This window comes from Dinoponera quadriceps, unplaced genomic scaffold, assembly GCF_001313825.1.
Source record: "Dinoponera quadriceps isolate SergipeBrazil2010 unplaced genomic scaffold, ASM131382v1 scaffold1266, whole genome shotgun sequence".
NCBI lineage: Eukaryota > Metazoa > Arthropoda > Insecta > Hymenoptera > Formicidae > Dinoponera > Dinoponera quadriceps.
In genome coordinates, this window is record NW_014555494.1 from 666687 (window position 1) to 680630 (window position 13944).

At 44.6% G+C, this 13944-nt stretch overlaps 1 protein-coding gene across 5 annotated transcripts in view; it reads right to left on the reverse strand.

The window, feature by feature from the left end:
- Positions 1-13944, reverse strand: part of LOC106744500 (serine/threonine-protein phosphatase 2B catalytic subunit 2-like) — a 161194-nt gene that overhangs the window by 104678 nt on the left and 42572 nt on the right. For all 5 annotated transcript variants that reach the window (XR_001374451.1, XM_014619342.1, XM_014619341.1 and 2 more), the window contains exon 2: positions 10986-11189. Coding sequence is in view for 4 of the 5 variants with exons in the window: in XM_014619342.1 (XP_014474828.1) it covers positions 10986-11189 (204 nt within the window). In the remaining variant the exon portion in view is untranslated. The remainder of the gene's footprint in view (positions 1-10985; positions 11190-13944) is intronic.

Consider the following 13944-nt stretch of genomic DNA (forward strand, 5'->3'; position numbering starts at 1 on the left):
TTTTACTTTTTATTCATAAAACGAGAAACACGATTTATTATTCCTAAGAAGATACTGCAAGGACTAGAATGTTAGCTTATAATTAACTTATAATTATATTAACTTAATTAATTATAATAATTTAATAATTACATATTAATTATTACAAATATATTAAATATCTTGAGATTGAAGCAATTTATAGGCAATATTCTTCTAATATTTAGAAGCTGAGGCAATTAATCAAAGTATTTTTCTGTTTTACTCGCAGTTATTCAAGGTCAGTTGTAAGCTTCATTGTATTTTTGTTTATTTATAAATAAACCGAGGAAAGAGTTTCACGTTATTATTTACTTTTTATCTTTTTAATATTTACTTTTACCCTTTTTGTCCTTTTTGCCTTTTATTTTTTTATTACTACTTTAGCTTTTTTACTATTTTTTTTTTACCGCATTCATTATATAAAAAATGAAGGAAACAGAGCATGGGAGTTGGATTTGGCTCCACCTTACCGATTCTGAAAATCCATCTTACCGTTAGAGCGTTAATAAATCAGGCGTAAACCAGGTCGCTTATTCTAAAAACATCCACACGTTTCAAATACTCTTTTCGAATATCTCCGTTTGAAGAAAAAAGATAAATAAATAAATAAATAAAAAGGGAAACAAGCGAGAAATAGCGCCGAGACGGGCTGCTCAACAAAGTGTCGAAAGAGTAAAACGTGTGCTATTCTCGCAAGCGAATATTACCTACGCGGCGCACGAGTCTCGCGAATTCGCGCTTATTTTTGCCATCTCGAACGGCAATTTCGAGTAGCGGGGCCCGCCGCCGGTGTAAAGGCGGTTTGGCTCGCGTCCCTTCGTTTCTGAAAGGCACAGTCGACCTAGTTTCGCGCAGCTTGCTGCATTCTGCGGGGTCTCTCCTCGCGTCTCTCTTCTACCTCGCGCGCCTACGCTAAACAGAGTTTGCGCGCGCGTTCACATTATATCGCTGTACATTATCGCATATTGTAAAAACTAATTGCCGTAACGCGGCGCTGTGCGCGCGCACGAGTCTCGCGCGAGCTGAAGATTTTTCACGCACCAGGTAGATTTTTATTTCCTCGCATATCATTTTCACAGAGCCCGTTCAGCGGCGAGCAGCATCGACGGCGTTTCTACATTTTTCACGAGCGCATCTCGCTCGATCGATAAACCTTGTCTCGGCAGCATCGATAATGCGCTTCCTCATAAATACGTTTCTCTCGTAATCGTCGTGTCTACGACGAATCGGTCGTTCTTTTCGCCATTCTCAAGCCGAGTCCTACAGATACATGTGGGTGTGTGTGTGTGTGTGTGTGTGTGCACACAGCGGCGCACTCGTTCCAGACTTTCGCATTGTTCGCTAATTGGAGATTGCCCGCGGACGACACGAGCTTACCGTTACCGTTTCGGTATCTCGGCGGCAATAACGATACCGGCCGGGGGCACTCGCGGAAATGCGCTCGCAGATAGCGGACGGACTTCTGTCCCCCGTCTCCTCTCGCCGACGGAGGCAGCACGATACAAAAGTGCAACTTGTTACCCCGTCGGAGTTGCGCGACGATTGAGGTGGAAAGGCGACCGCTCGCGTTCAAGCGCCCCCCTCATTTAATCCGTTCTTTTATCACCGCGTCTGTCGCGCGCTAAACTCGTAATTGTCGCGAGGATAAAGCCGAACATCTTCCTCTCCTCCTCCCCCCTGGCTGTCCGATCGCCCATGGCGATCGAACGCAAATTGATGCTGCGGATTAAATAAACAATTAAGACCGTTATTGCGTTCCGATATTCGTTGTTGTCCGCCGATATGGCCTGTCATCAACGAAACGTGAAACCAGAAATAAAGCGAGCGAGAAACGATAAACGTTAGAAGCTGTCGTCGTCGTCGACTCCGCGGCCTCCTTTCACGACCTTATCCGATATCGATTGCTCCTCGAGTATTCTGTGTCTCCGAGGGGATGGTCCTTTATGCGAACACATTGTTTCGCGTAACGCGTTGCGCGAGAATTCGGATCAGCACCGACTTGGGAATCGATACCGCGCCATTCCACCCTCCTTCTACGACTTCCTCTACGCTCGCTGCAATCCTCCGATCGTGATCGTTGAATTATCCCGCCGTATCGATCGCCAATAGAGTCGATTGATTATTACACGGAGGGGATTTTAGAGTAAAGATTACAATAGAATTTTGTTATCTACGGTATCCTCTGCCTCGATCTGTCATCTTTCTGTATTTCATATGTGCTATTTACATTTCAGGAACTGTGAAGTCTACTATTATAGAATATATTATATATACGCTCCTTAGCAAAATAAACTCTACATAGGAAAAAATTAGTATAAATTCACACGTATAAGCAAAAATATATAATCTTATGTGAAGATATAAAACCCGCTTACATGAAGAAATTCTATACAGTTGCGTGAAAAATATCATATTCTTCTTATTCAAACAATTCTTGTTATTAAAAGTCTTATATTCTTATTATTCAAGAATAATTTTCATGAACTGAGAGGAAAAAGTATTGGATGGAAAGAATGATATCTTCGAACTGATACGATTCTTAGTGATTATTCTTGAATAATGTGATATTTTCGATGTGGTATTTTTAATGGAACTATACGGAATTTCTTCGTGTGAAAAGTTTTATCTTCATATAACATATATCCTTGCTTATTTACGAGACTATGAATCTTGAATCGATGCTAATTTTTTCCCCGTGTAGTGACAGTATACCCGTATTACCAGAACACACGGTAAAATTGAACGGAAAAAAATGTATACGAAGAAAAAGCTACAACTAATATTCTTTCCGTGTGCAAACATTAAGAAATCGATGCCCCGAGTGGAGAGGACGCTGAAAGCAAGCTCTCTGTTCACGATTGGCGAACACGACGGACCCTCGAATCGCACTTGCGCGAAATCGTTAGAATCGTACTTGGGCCATCAGCATTCGCTGGGTGAGTAACGGCGGACACCAGCGCCGTTGAAACGGTTTCAACGCGTCCACGTGCGCGAAGCGACGTTCACGTGAACCTTGATACAGCGCGATGCACAGCGCGGTGATACAAATGTCAGCTTCTGCGCGAGCTACTACCTATGCATTAAAGCATCAAGTATTAAGGGCGTAACTATCGGGAAGGGCTTCGGCTCCTCGTGCGAACGCGAACGTGTTAAGGTGGAAAATTGGGGGCAGGAGAGGGATCTGCCCGATCGAGAGGAAGCGAGACCGGAGCAGCGTAGACTTCGACTCGTTACCATTTAATAAGATAATTAACGAGGACGAATACACTTGCCGTCGTCGACGCAACGTATTATAAACGCTCCTGTACGACGCGCGCGCCCGCCTTAGGTTACACACACATATGCGTACCGTACGCGAGACACGCATACACACACACACACACACGCGTCGCGCAGCGACGGACTCAATTAGTGTTCCACGAGAGTTGTTCCTGCAACTTGGCGCCGGCGGTCCACCGGGAGTTTTTCTGAATAATTTACCGCTCGAGCATGTGCGGCCACATTGTTGCGTCCCGGGGACTTCCGCCGTTGCGACTATGACCGCTTTGCGTCGCCGGACGAATCGTCCAACTCGGTCACTGAGCGTCTGAATTCCCGAGCCGGACAGACGGTAGGGAGCCAACCGTGTGTAGTTCCCGTGTGTGGTACCTCCTCCGAAGGAAAGAGACAGAGGGGGAAAGAGAGAGAGAGAGAGATAGTACGTGGGTGTGTGCATGTTTTGTACGTTCAGTGAGTGAGAGGGAAAAAATATTTCAACCCGAGGGACGAGCGCGCGTTATTAAAAGGTCAGCCCGACGAAGTCTTCGGCGAGGCGCTCGCTCGCGCGCGCTTTATCGTCTTCGTATTAACTCTCGGCGTTACTTGGCGCAAAAAGAATGCGAGGATAGCCAGGCCGCCAGCGCGGGTAAAAGCTGCTCGATTTTTCGCCCCCGCAAACGCGCGCGCGCGCCACGCCCATTCCGTTCCGTGTAAAGGTGTAATCAACGTGTAAGCAATTATCCCGGCGGTTCCGTGCGTCCGTCCGTTAGACCGAATTTAATGGTCCGCGAACGGACCATTTTTGCGAAGAAAGCCCATTCTCGTCAAAAGGAACCATCTTCGGGGCCCTCCCCTCAACAGCCTACTACAGAGCCGCTCTCAATCGTCGTCGCCGGAATGTTTACGTTTAGGGCAAATGTCATAGTGCCGTGTCGTCGTCGGCGCGGCCGTTTGTGCCGTTGTAGTTTAAATTCGAAGCAGCCGGAAGCATCGGGGTCGGCCGATCAATATAATCATGACTGCCATTGTGTTGCTACGAGTTTCGTGTAATTAGAACGCTCAGGCGATCGGGATACACGGGACTAAAAGCGACGCCGTGCGATCGAACGACCGGCCGGGGGACGCGCGCCGCCGAATTTATCGTTATTTTTCCATCCATATTTTATCGTCGACGGTTATCGACGAGGTTCAATATTTAGATGAACAACACCGATGCGGCAGCGCCGACGAATGATAAAACATTTAATGCTTTTCGAAGTGCTGCCGGCCTGTAAGCTTGTGAGTGAAAATAAGGAGGGGAGAAAAAGAGACACGCTAAGCGAACGTGCGCGTGCAAGCTCGAGGGAACACGATGCGTTAAAAAGATATTATCGCGAAGATACGCTGGGAAAAAGATTTCGTCGAGTTTCAGGAAATTTCATCGCATCCAAACACAAATTTCATCATCGGCATGCTCCGAAAAAACGAAAGTTTCGATTAATAAGTACGATTGTCGGACTTTTCAACGAATATGTATCTTTATCGTAAATGAAAAATTTGTTCAAAACGAAAGATAATTCTCTCACCGAGAAATTATTTGCTTCATTTGTTTTACATATTTATTGCAGCCAAATAATATTTTATCTGGCTAAAAGATATTATTTCAAATAATAACGTTCTTCCTGTTAAGTAATAGGATTTCCTTGAATGAGACAATAAGATTTTTATTCAAACAAATAATATTTCGTATATGTTGTTTCTATGAAAGAAATTTTAGCCAAATAAATAGAGATACTGAATCTAAAGAAACTTTTTTCTCTGTGTACGCGGAAGAGCGAGCGCATCCGTAACTTCCATCTAACCCGTTTGTTCGAACCTCGATTAAATATTACGTTGTTCACACATCGATGCCGGTGACATTTACGCGTATTGAAAATACACAACTCGAATGAGAGAGAATATCAGAGAGAGAGAGAGAGAGAGAGAAAGAGAGAGAGAGAGAGAAATATAGACGAATTTATGTATTATTCGTCCTATTTATTTTATTGCGCATTTCCTTTTTTATCTCCGGTGATCGCAGTAAGTTCGGTTAACACGACACTCGCATACCACGTTTCCGGCTGCGTATCAATTTTGCGCGAGCACGGCAGGAAGACAATTAAGATAACACATCGCTAGATAACAAACTACCGTACACGTTCCCCACTCGGTGGTCTCTCGTGCTACGTCAAGTTTTCTGTGTCGCCGTTGCGGATGAAAAAAAAAAAAGAAGAGAAAACAAAACGGAAAATAATCCAAATATTCAAGACGTGTTAATCCCTCGGCATCGACACAGCACGCGCGACGAACGCTTGACTGGAACACGTCTCTAAATAATCGCGATCACAGCGCGATTGGAACACATCGGATTAGATATCCGGTCGAGCGCAAATTTACAATTGCTGCCGCACGACTCGGCCTTTCGTTTGAGCTGCCGAAATTAAAGTTTTATTTGCCGTGAGCGAACAGGCCCGTTAGCGAACAAACGGAAAATCATTCCGCTGGCTGGGGAAAATCGGACACGCCGCATGAAAACAGCGATTATGATATTCCGAGATATTTCGCCGCTCTTCCGTTTGTTAATCTCGAAAATGTCGACACGCAAAATCGCCGGAATGAAAAATGTTGGACTGGGAGGTTTGCACTTCCGTTGCTCGCGTTTAAGGATATATATTGTCCGTTAGTGCCGTATTCTTAATGGCACATTAAAGAGGCCGCTCATGAAGGAGAGGGTCTAAAAATGGCCAATTTCGGCCGCGAACACCTTTAAAACCTATATTATCATTACTGAAAGTCTATACATTCACAAAAGAAAACTTATTTACCCAGAAAAGTTTGGGAAACTTTCCTGAAATAATAAAGTAGGTTATTTGAACGCTTTGTAAAAAAAAAACTCATTTGGTTTCTAACAAACGATGGTAGATTTCAAAACTAAAAAAAAAAATGAAAAAATGAAAAAAATAAAACTAATAGAAAACTATTGAGAGTTTTCGGTATAACGTATTCGGTAGTATTATTCCATTGGAATAAGTTAATTATATCGTTGAAATTGCCCAATCGCATTTGTCGTTAAAAATAAAATTGATCATAAATCACCCGGTTGACATCTGTAGATTAACTGGTCGGTTAATCGATTAATCAGTATTTTCTTCCGTTCATCCCCTCTTCTATGTTATGCGTAAGACGCTATAACTACTTCTATTCTTCTATCAGTAAAAATCAAAGATCTAATGAGCTAACTGGTTTCCCGGCTGTAATCGCCCAGTCTCTACGTAGGCAATAAATAAAAACTGCCAGTATACTTAACAATTCATAAATGCAAACAACCGATTTCTTTTACAATTTTTATCTTGATGTAAACCCGAGAGACCTGTGATGTTGCCTCAGCGTCAAGATCGCGAGTGTTACTCTCAGGAACAATGTTTCGATTCGAGCGCGTGGCTCGAATCCACGCACGAAACTGTGCTCGACGACGATATCGTCAAATTCTACCGGGAGCTAAGGAAGTCATTTAATGGCGAATCTTATCTTCTTCTTTTTTTTTTCAAGACAACGCTTCTCCCCTTAATGATCGCGTCGACGTTTCTCCCAGATTCCATCTTGCAGGGAGATAGAGAGAGGGGGAGAACACAAGTGTGCGAACACGAATACACTACTAAGACTTTACGACCGCGCTTAACGAAGGAACTCGTCGACTCTGAAGGGAAAAAAGGGAAGGGAAAAAAATAGAAGAATCGCGAGCGGGGAAAGAAAGAGCGCGGGGAGGATATTAACGCGGCGCCGAGAGACGATTATCGTAACGCGCTGTTTTATCCGGCTTATAACGCGGACGGAAGGGAAGAGCGGCGGGGGGGGGGGGGGGGGGAAAATTGGNCTTCGCTTTATGGACGAGGAAATGGCCACTTTTTCGCGACGCAAAGAAACGCACTAATCGCCGCTGGAAATCCATCGGCTGTATCCGCGCGAGCGAGTCATTATCGTTAATTTGAATATTCGCGACGTTCGTTCGCGGCGTAGCGAACGCGGGAATAACGAAGCACGACGAGGGACGTCGGTTCGAAGAGAAATTCTTTGTTACGGAGTATTAAGAGTCGATTTTTCGGTGAAACCGGTTAGCTATATAATATCAGCATATCTCACACACATATACAGGATGTATCTGAACTCTGTCGGCAAACTTATGGGGCAGATTCTATGTTGGAAAATAAATAAAAAAAAGTCTTCGTAAACGTATGTCTGCAAAAAAAAAATAAAAGGACTTAATTTTTGAGACGTAGCCTTCAGAAGTTGACAAGTCGATGAAAGAAAACGTGTCGCAATAAGCAAATTAAAAAAATGCTAACACACACTTTTTTCATCTGTTTTTGAAGATAATACTTATCAACTTTGATATTTCTGAATATACACCTGCAAATGAACGAGATGAACTGCTTTCGAGAATTCAATAGGCATGCGCGATAGCGTTAGAAATAATGAAGCAATATTCGAATACGCGTCTCTTTATTCCACAAACGTTAATTGTGCACTAATGAGAGAGGCAGAGAATTTTGAACAATTTTTATAACAATATAACCAATATTCATAGTTGGATCTTATATTTAAGACCGTCTCAAGTTCATCTTCAGATGTTTCGTAGCCAATAAAATGAGAGCCGTACAGTATCTAAAGATAAGTTTAAAACGGTCTTAAATATAAAATCTAACTATGAATATCGGCCTGTGTGTTTACTTTCTTATTTGTAAAATACGATTTAACGAATAAAACATATTTCATTTAACTGATATTGCGGCAGTTGTATCTGAGAAATTAAACATTTGAGGACACATATATATTCACTGAGATTTTTTCGCTGATTTTTTTTCTTTTTTATATAAAATCTATCCTAAGAGTTTGTGGAGTTCAGATACACCCTGTATACTCCACGCTCCTCGTCGAATGTTAGCCCGAAAGAGAAGAAACGCTTCGTTAGCCTCGGTTGAGGTCTCACCCCGAAGGAATTGCGTTCTGAAAGTAAACCTTTTGAAATGTACAAGCTTATTAATAACTTCAAAGAAGCTCGCGTAATTCCTTAAAGATACACGTACTCTTGATGCGCGTAATATGAAGCTAACGTACACAAGCATTAGCACGCGCGCGCTCACACGCACACATATCGAGTTGGGAGATCTGAGACAGAGAGAGAGAGAGAGAGAGAAAGAGAGAGGCGGCAAATTGCGATTATCCGATTGACGGAGTCCCCATTCCCCGAACCGCCCGTTCGTTCGCGCGAGGATTGAACCGTCCGGCGATTGCGAACAATCGAGGGTTATACGTCGATCAAAGAAACGCGTCGCGGAGCCGTACGACGGCAAAGAAACCCCGGTCGCTTCAAAGGAAGGCTTCAACCTGCTTCCTCTTTCCCTCTCCTTTTTGCCGTTTCCCCTTCGCCATTCTGTCTTTTCCCAATTATCCAGGCGCAATTTGATCCTCTTCGCCGATCTGTGACGCCGCACTTAATGAAAATCGTTAGATCCGCCCTCTAATTGCGCGATCGCGCGAATCAATCGAAAAGAAAGAACGGGAAGGAAAGGGGGAGGAAATAGACGCGTTTGTGGGAGTCGCGGGAGTTTCGGGGAAATCGTCCCGTGCTTCGTCGAAAATGCGGCGTTCATTTCCACGGGAGCTTCGGGAGATCGCGCGAACACGTAACCCGCTTTTGGAAATATATAACAACAACGCTTCGATCTTTCGGGGCGCGCGGTTAAGCGTCGATTAATTTTCCAATAGGTCACCGCGCTTCACACGATTCCTTCTCTCGTTCCGGATTAATCCTCCCCGTCCTCCCTCCCTCCTACCTGTCAATCTATCCCCCTGTTCCCCAGGTATATACCACGGTTCATCAGGCGAGAGTCAACGGAGTGCCCGGGGCGGAGGGTGGATTTTTGCACGGAACGTACGACACACACATACATCTTCTTTCGATTAAATCCACGTTATTCAGGGGATTCGGGCGCGCGGGAAGCTCGTCACAGGGCCAATTCGGTTGCGATCTAAACGTCCGGCCGATGGACAGCGCTACTTTTTGCTGTGAGCGTAGCTTTGTACGAAATAATGATCGGTGTGTGCAAGCTGCGGCAGCGCGGTCCTCGTCCTCTCGCCCGCTTTTGGCACACGTGTCGCCCGAAAGAAGGAGAAAGAAGAGGGCCAGACAGAGAGAAATTGCGGTGCACCAGGCGTCCGATTGTCGAATGCGAATCCGCATCGCGCGGTAGGGTGGGAAGGAGAAGCGGCAGGGAGGGCGCGCGAGGCTGCAGTTGGTTAAAAAGATGAATTACGCCGCGGCGAGAGAGAGAGAGGATGCATCGCAGACGGATGCGAACGACGGATGGTCGTGTGCGGCCAGCGAAGAAACAAGAAAAAGTGTGCGCGAGGCGAGCGTGAAAAGGGGGAAGCGAGGAAAAGAGAGAGAGAAGGACGACCGATTTTACCCGGTCGAATGACGCGGTGAATAAATCTAAGGTTGATCCGCTGACCCCGTCGATTCCAGCGCGGCGAGCATACGCGCGCGAGAGCAAAAATGCGGCGCGCACGCGGAAGTGAAAGAAACCGTTCGCTCTCTCTCTCTCTCTCGATTGACACGCGAGAGCGATTCGATTTCCAACGATTGCCCTGGGAATCGTACAGGCCGCTCGGAGCGTGACAAGCCACGAAGGGGCGAACTATTATAAATAAAAGGCCGATAATCGCTCCTACCCTTAATTAATCGCGATTTTTGCTTATTACCTTGATTACTGGGCGCAAATAACAATAGCGGCTAATTAAAGCCAATGTTTCGCTGTTCACCGCTGATCGTCCGGCGTTGCGAAGCGGCGAATAATTAGCCCGTCAATTAAGAGTAAAGCGGGTCGTGATCGTGAAATATTATTTAATGCGTTTTCTCGCTACCAGAGAGCGAGAGAGCGGTTGCCCCGCCAGCATTCCTCAGCGAAGGCGACGCGTTAATGAGCCGGTGGGACCTTACGGGAAAAAGGCAGAGAAAAAAGGGGGAAAAGAAAGAGGGAAGAAAGACGGTATCACAGTGGCGTATGGCCCATTAATCGCGCTAATGAGAAACTTGCATCGCGGCGACGCGGAAAGTAATAACTGTCGATGGTGCGTGCGTTAAAAGGATGTCGGCGGCTGGATGGAGGATGGGAAGGACTGTCAAGGTGGAGGTGGTGAGAAAGACAAGGGGACAGTAGCAGAAGGAAATAGGACCGAATCGATCGAAGAGTAGCCGAGAGGGTGGGATTTATTACGTTCTCTCTCTCTCTTTCTCTCTTCACTATTGCACGCTGCTAGAACAATCAGGACGCCACAAAGGAGGCCCCGTCACGACCAACTTAATTCAAGGATAATTGATCGCAGAGGATGGGGAAGGAAAGCGGCGCATCGGCGGGCCGAATTTTCGATTTCAATTAAAGCGCGCGGGCGCATACCCGACGTTTTAATCAGTTTTAAGGCTGCGCGCGGCGCGCCGATAATATCGGATGCCGCGAGGAATCGCGACTACTCGCTTCCGCCGAAGGTGGAGAGTCTCGTCGCGTCGCAGGAATGATGATGACCGCGATGACCGGCACAGTTTCGCGCTGTCGCTGCGACGTCGAGAAGAAATCGCGAATCGGCGGAGATTTGGCGAGAAGAAAAAGCAAAGAAATAGATGGACTCACCAGTGACAGGAGCCTCGATGTCTATCATGGTCTTCTCCGAGCGTAGAAGGGCGGCTCCGTCGTTGATGATACGAAGAGCCGCGGCTTCGTCGATCCTACCTTCGGCGATAAAGTGTTGCCTGAGGACCTCCGGCCGTGGCCGATCTGTCCGCTCGTCGAAGACCTCTGCCACTGTCATTTTGTGCGCCGGTGGAAAGTCAACACCTGTCGACAGAACGGACGCGAAATTAGAGACGTAACGTAGAATAACGAGCGGTGTTTGCGTTGGGAATTTACGAGCGCAGATAAATCCCGCGAAGACTTAAACGCACAAAAAAACATTTTAACGACGTAATATTGTTTTCTTGTGAGACCGACCGTCTGACTGAGAAATGACGACGGGTTTTTTTCCTCCTTCTCTTTCTGTCCATCTCTTAGGATGCAAATTTATCTTCGTTGCGCAAGCTGCGCGTAAAGAGCAGGCTATCCAGCCGCCGAAGGCCGCACGCAACGGCATTAATTAAAGCCGTTCGTTGTTCGCCGTAATCCCAGATGACGATTACGAGATTTTTACGAGATCCGCGGCGGCACAAAGCGACTCGTCGCCGTGCAAATAAATCGCGCACATATATACGAATCTGCACACAGGTATACACACGCAACAGATGCACGCCTAAATATTGATCGAGTGAGTTTCGCGCGCGAAGCGTTACAACTTGTACATCTCCCTCCTCGTTAAAACTTAATGACTGTGTACAGGTTACACGCGAAAGAACTGCAAACGTTATAAGATGCGTAATCTCGTTTTTCCCTTTCCGTTTCTCCGCCGGTGATTTACAGTTTCGCTGCGTTTTATCGCGCAGCGACGGTTAAATCACGGCCTGCGCGCTGGCGAAGAGTTACGTGCCGGTCTCAGAGTCGCAGTTTCATTTCCCCGCTATGCAAGCAGCAGCTCCGCGATAAATACGCTCGTGTCGCGTTTGTTTACACACACGCGAGTCCACCAAGAATTAAACGAGATCAACGAGACATGTGGAAGGAGAAAGAAAGAGAGCGAGGCACTCGGTAAGAATGCTCGCGCGTTTAATTTCGGCTAATTACGTGAGACAATCGCAAACGTCCGCGGCGCGTACGACAGAGGATTACGCAACGCGAAATTATTAATCGTTCATTACCGCGTGTTTACTCAAGTGCCCGTATAAATGAGACGGCTGAAAAAATATAACGGCAACCGGCGGACCGAATTTTTTCGTAGATCGTAGATAACGTCGCGGCGAGAAAAAGCACAAAGCACGAAGGATAATTAGACACAGAAAAGTTTTCTTAAATAATATAGCATATTAATAGCATACTTTACTAAACTTCGCGTTACTAGAATATATAAATAATAAATAAATCATATTAAAACCAAAATTTATGTATTAAAGGTAATGTCGTTTCTTTTTTTCAGATTGAATAAATATTGCCACCTTGTTCGTGGACGTGATTTATTATCACACAACCTATATACTAATTAAATTTATCGACATTCAGTGTGCTTATTGTGAAAGTTTGAAAGAACCAAATGTCAAATAAAATAAAATTTTGTACAAGCATCAAAAAGCGATATTATTTATGGGTACTCCTAATATGATAGCAATAAATGAACAAGTTAGTCGAGTATATTTTTTTACCTGATTGTATATAAATTTATCACACGTATAGAGAAATAGAAAAATAAAAAACGTCCTATACAGATATATGTATTTTCGACGCTGCAACTTGGATTGCGCATTATTTACAATGTCAGTATGGAAAAACATTTTATCTCGTGTGTAGTAACTATTGTAAAACGGGGAAAAAATGAGTATCAATTTCAATTTTCAAGACTCATATTTCACATATATATTTAAGACTCATATTTCACAAAAATATATAATTTCATATAAATAAATAGAAGAGATAAAATGAGCTTACATGAAGAAATTTTATACAGTTCCATGAAAAATATATTCTTGTTATTCAAGAATAATCTTTCATGAATTGAGAGGAAAAAATATTAGATAGAAAGAATCTACGATATCTTCAAACTAAAAACTGTATCAGTTTGAAAATATCGTTTTTTCTATCCAATATTTTTCTCTCTCAATGCATGAAAATTATTATTGAATAACAAGAATATGATATTTCTAGTGGAATTATATCGAATTTTTTAAGCAAATTTCATCCTCATATAAGATTATACGTTTTTGCTTATATATGAGAACAGAATCTTAAATAGATATTAATTTTTCTTCCGTATATGAAAAGTGCAGAGAGACGGGTTATTCATTGCGCTCGTGACCCGTTTTAATCGTGCCGTTCACGTTATTTTCCAAATTCCCGACATTGCCTTGAAATTCTTTCAACGTCACGAGTGTATCCCAACCAAGCAAGACTGCTGTGCTACTTTTTCAGTTCCAAGAATATTTATATCTTCGAGGAAAATTCTCTGCGTGCATAAGTGCACGCTCTGCGTCCGGTAGTGAAGATAATCTCAATTATACCGTGACGTATATTACGAGCTGGTAGCACCGCAATCGACCATCAACATCGGCAATTATCTATCTCACAGTGCGGTACGACTTCGATCGGTCGTGCGCTTCTCGCGGCGTTTCGCCAAGTTTCGAGTGTATTATTACGTTACATGTCGGTGGACGAAGCGGCGCACGAGAGGAAGCCGCGCGCGCCACCCGAATTACAATAAAATATTTCACTCGGCCGATAACGATCCGGAGGTGAACTGACTAACTAACAGGTGGCCGAGAGGCGACGGAGCGCGCGCAATAACTCGTCGCAGGGCCGATGCAAAAACATACTCAAGGTTGGAATTGTTGTTATTGCTCCGCGGCACGCCACGATCATCGATCGACCGGCCAGCCGCCAAGGTGAAACGCGTTATACCTGGCTGACATCTTTCGGCAATGTGGACCCGCCCGTTCTTCCTCATCGATCGAAATGC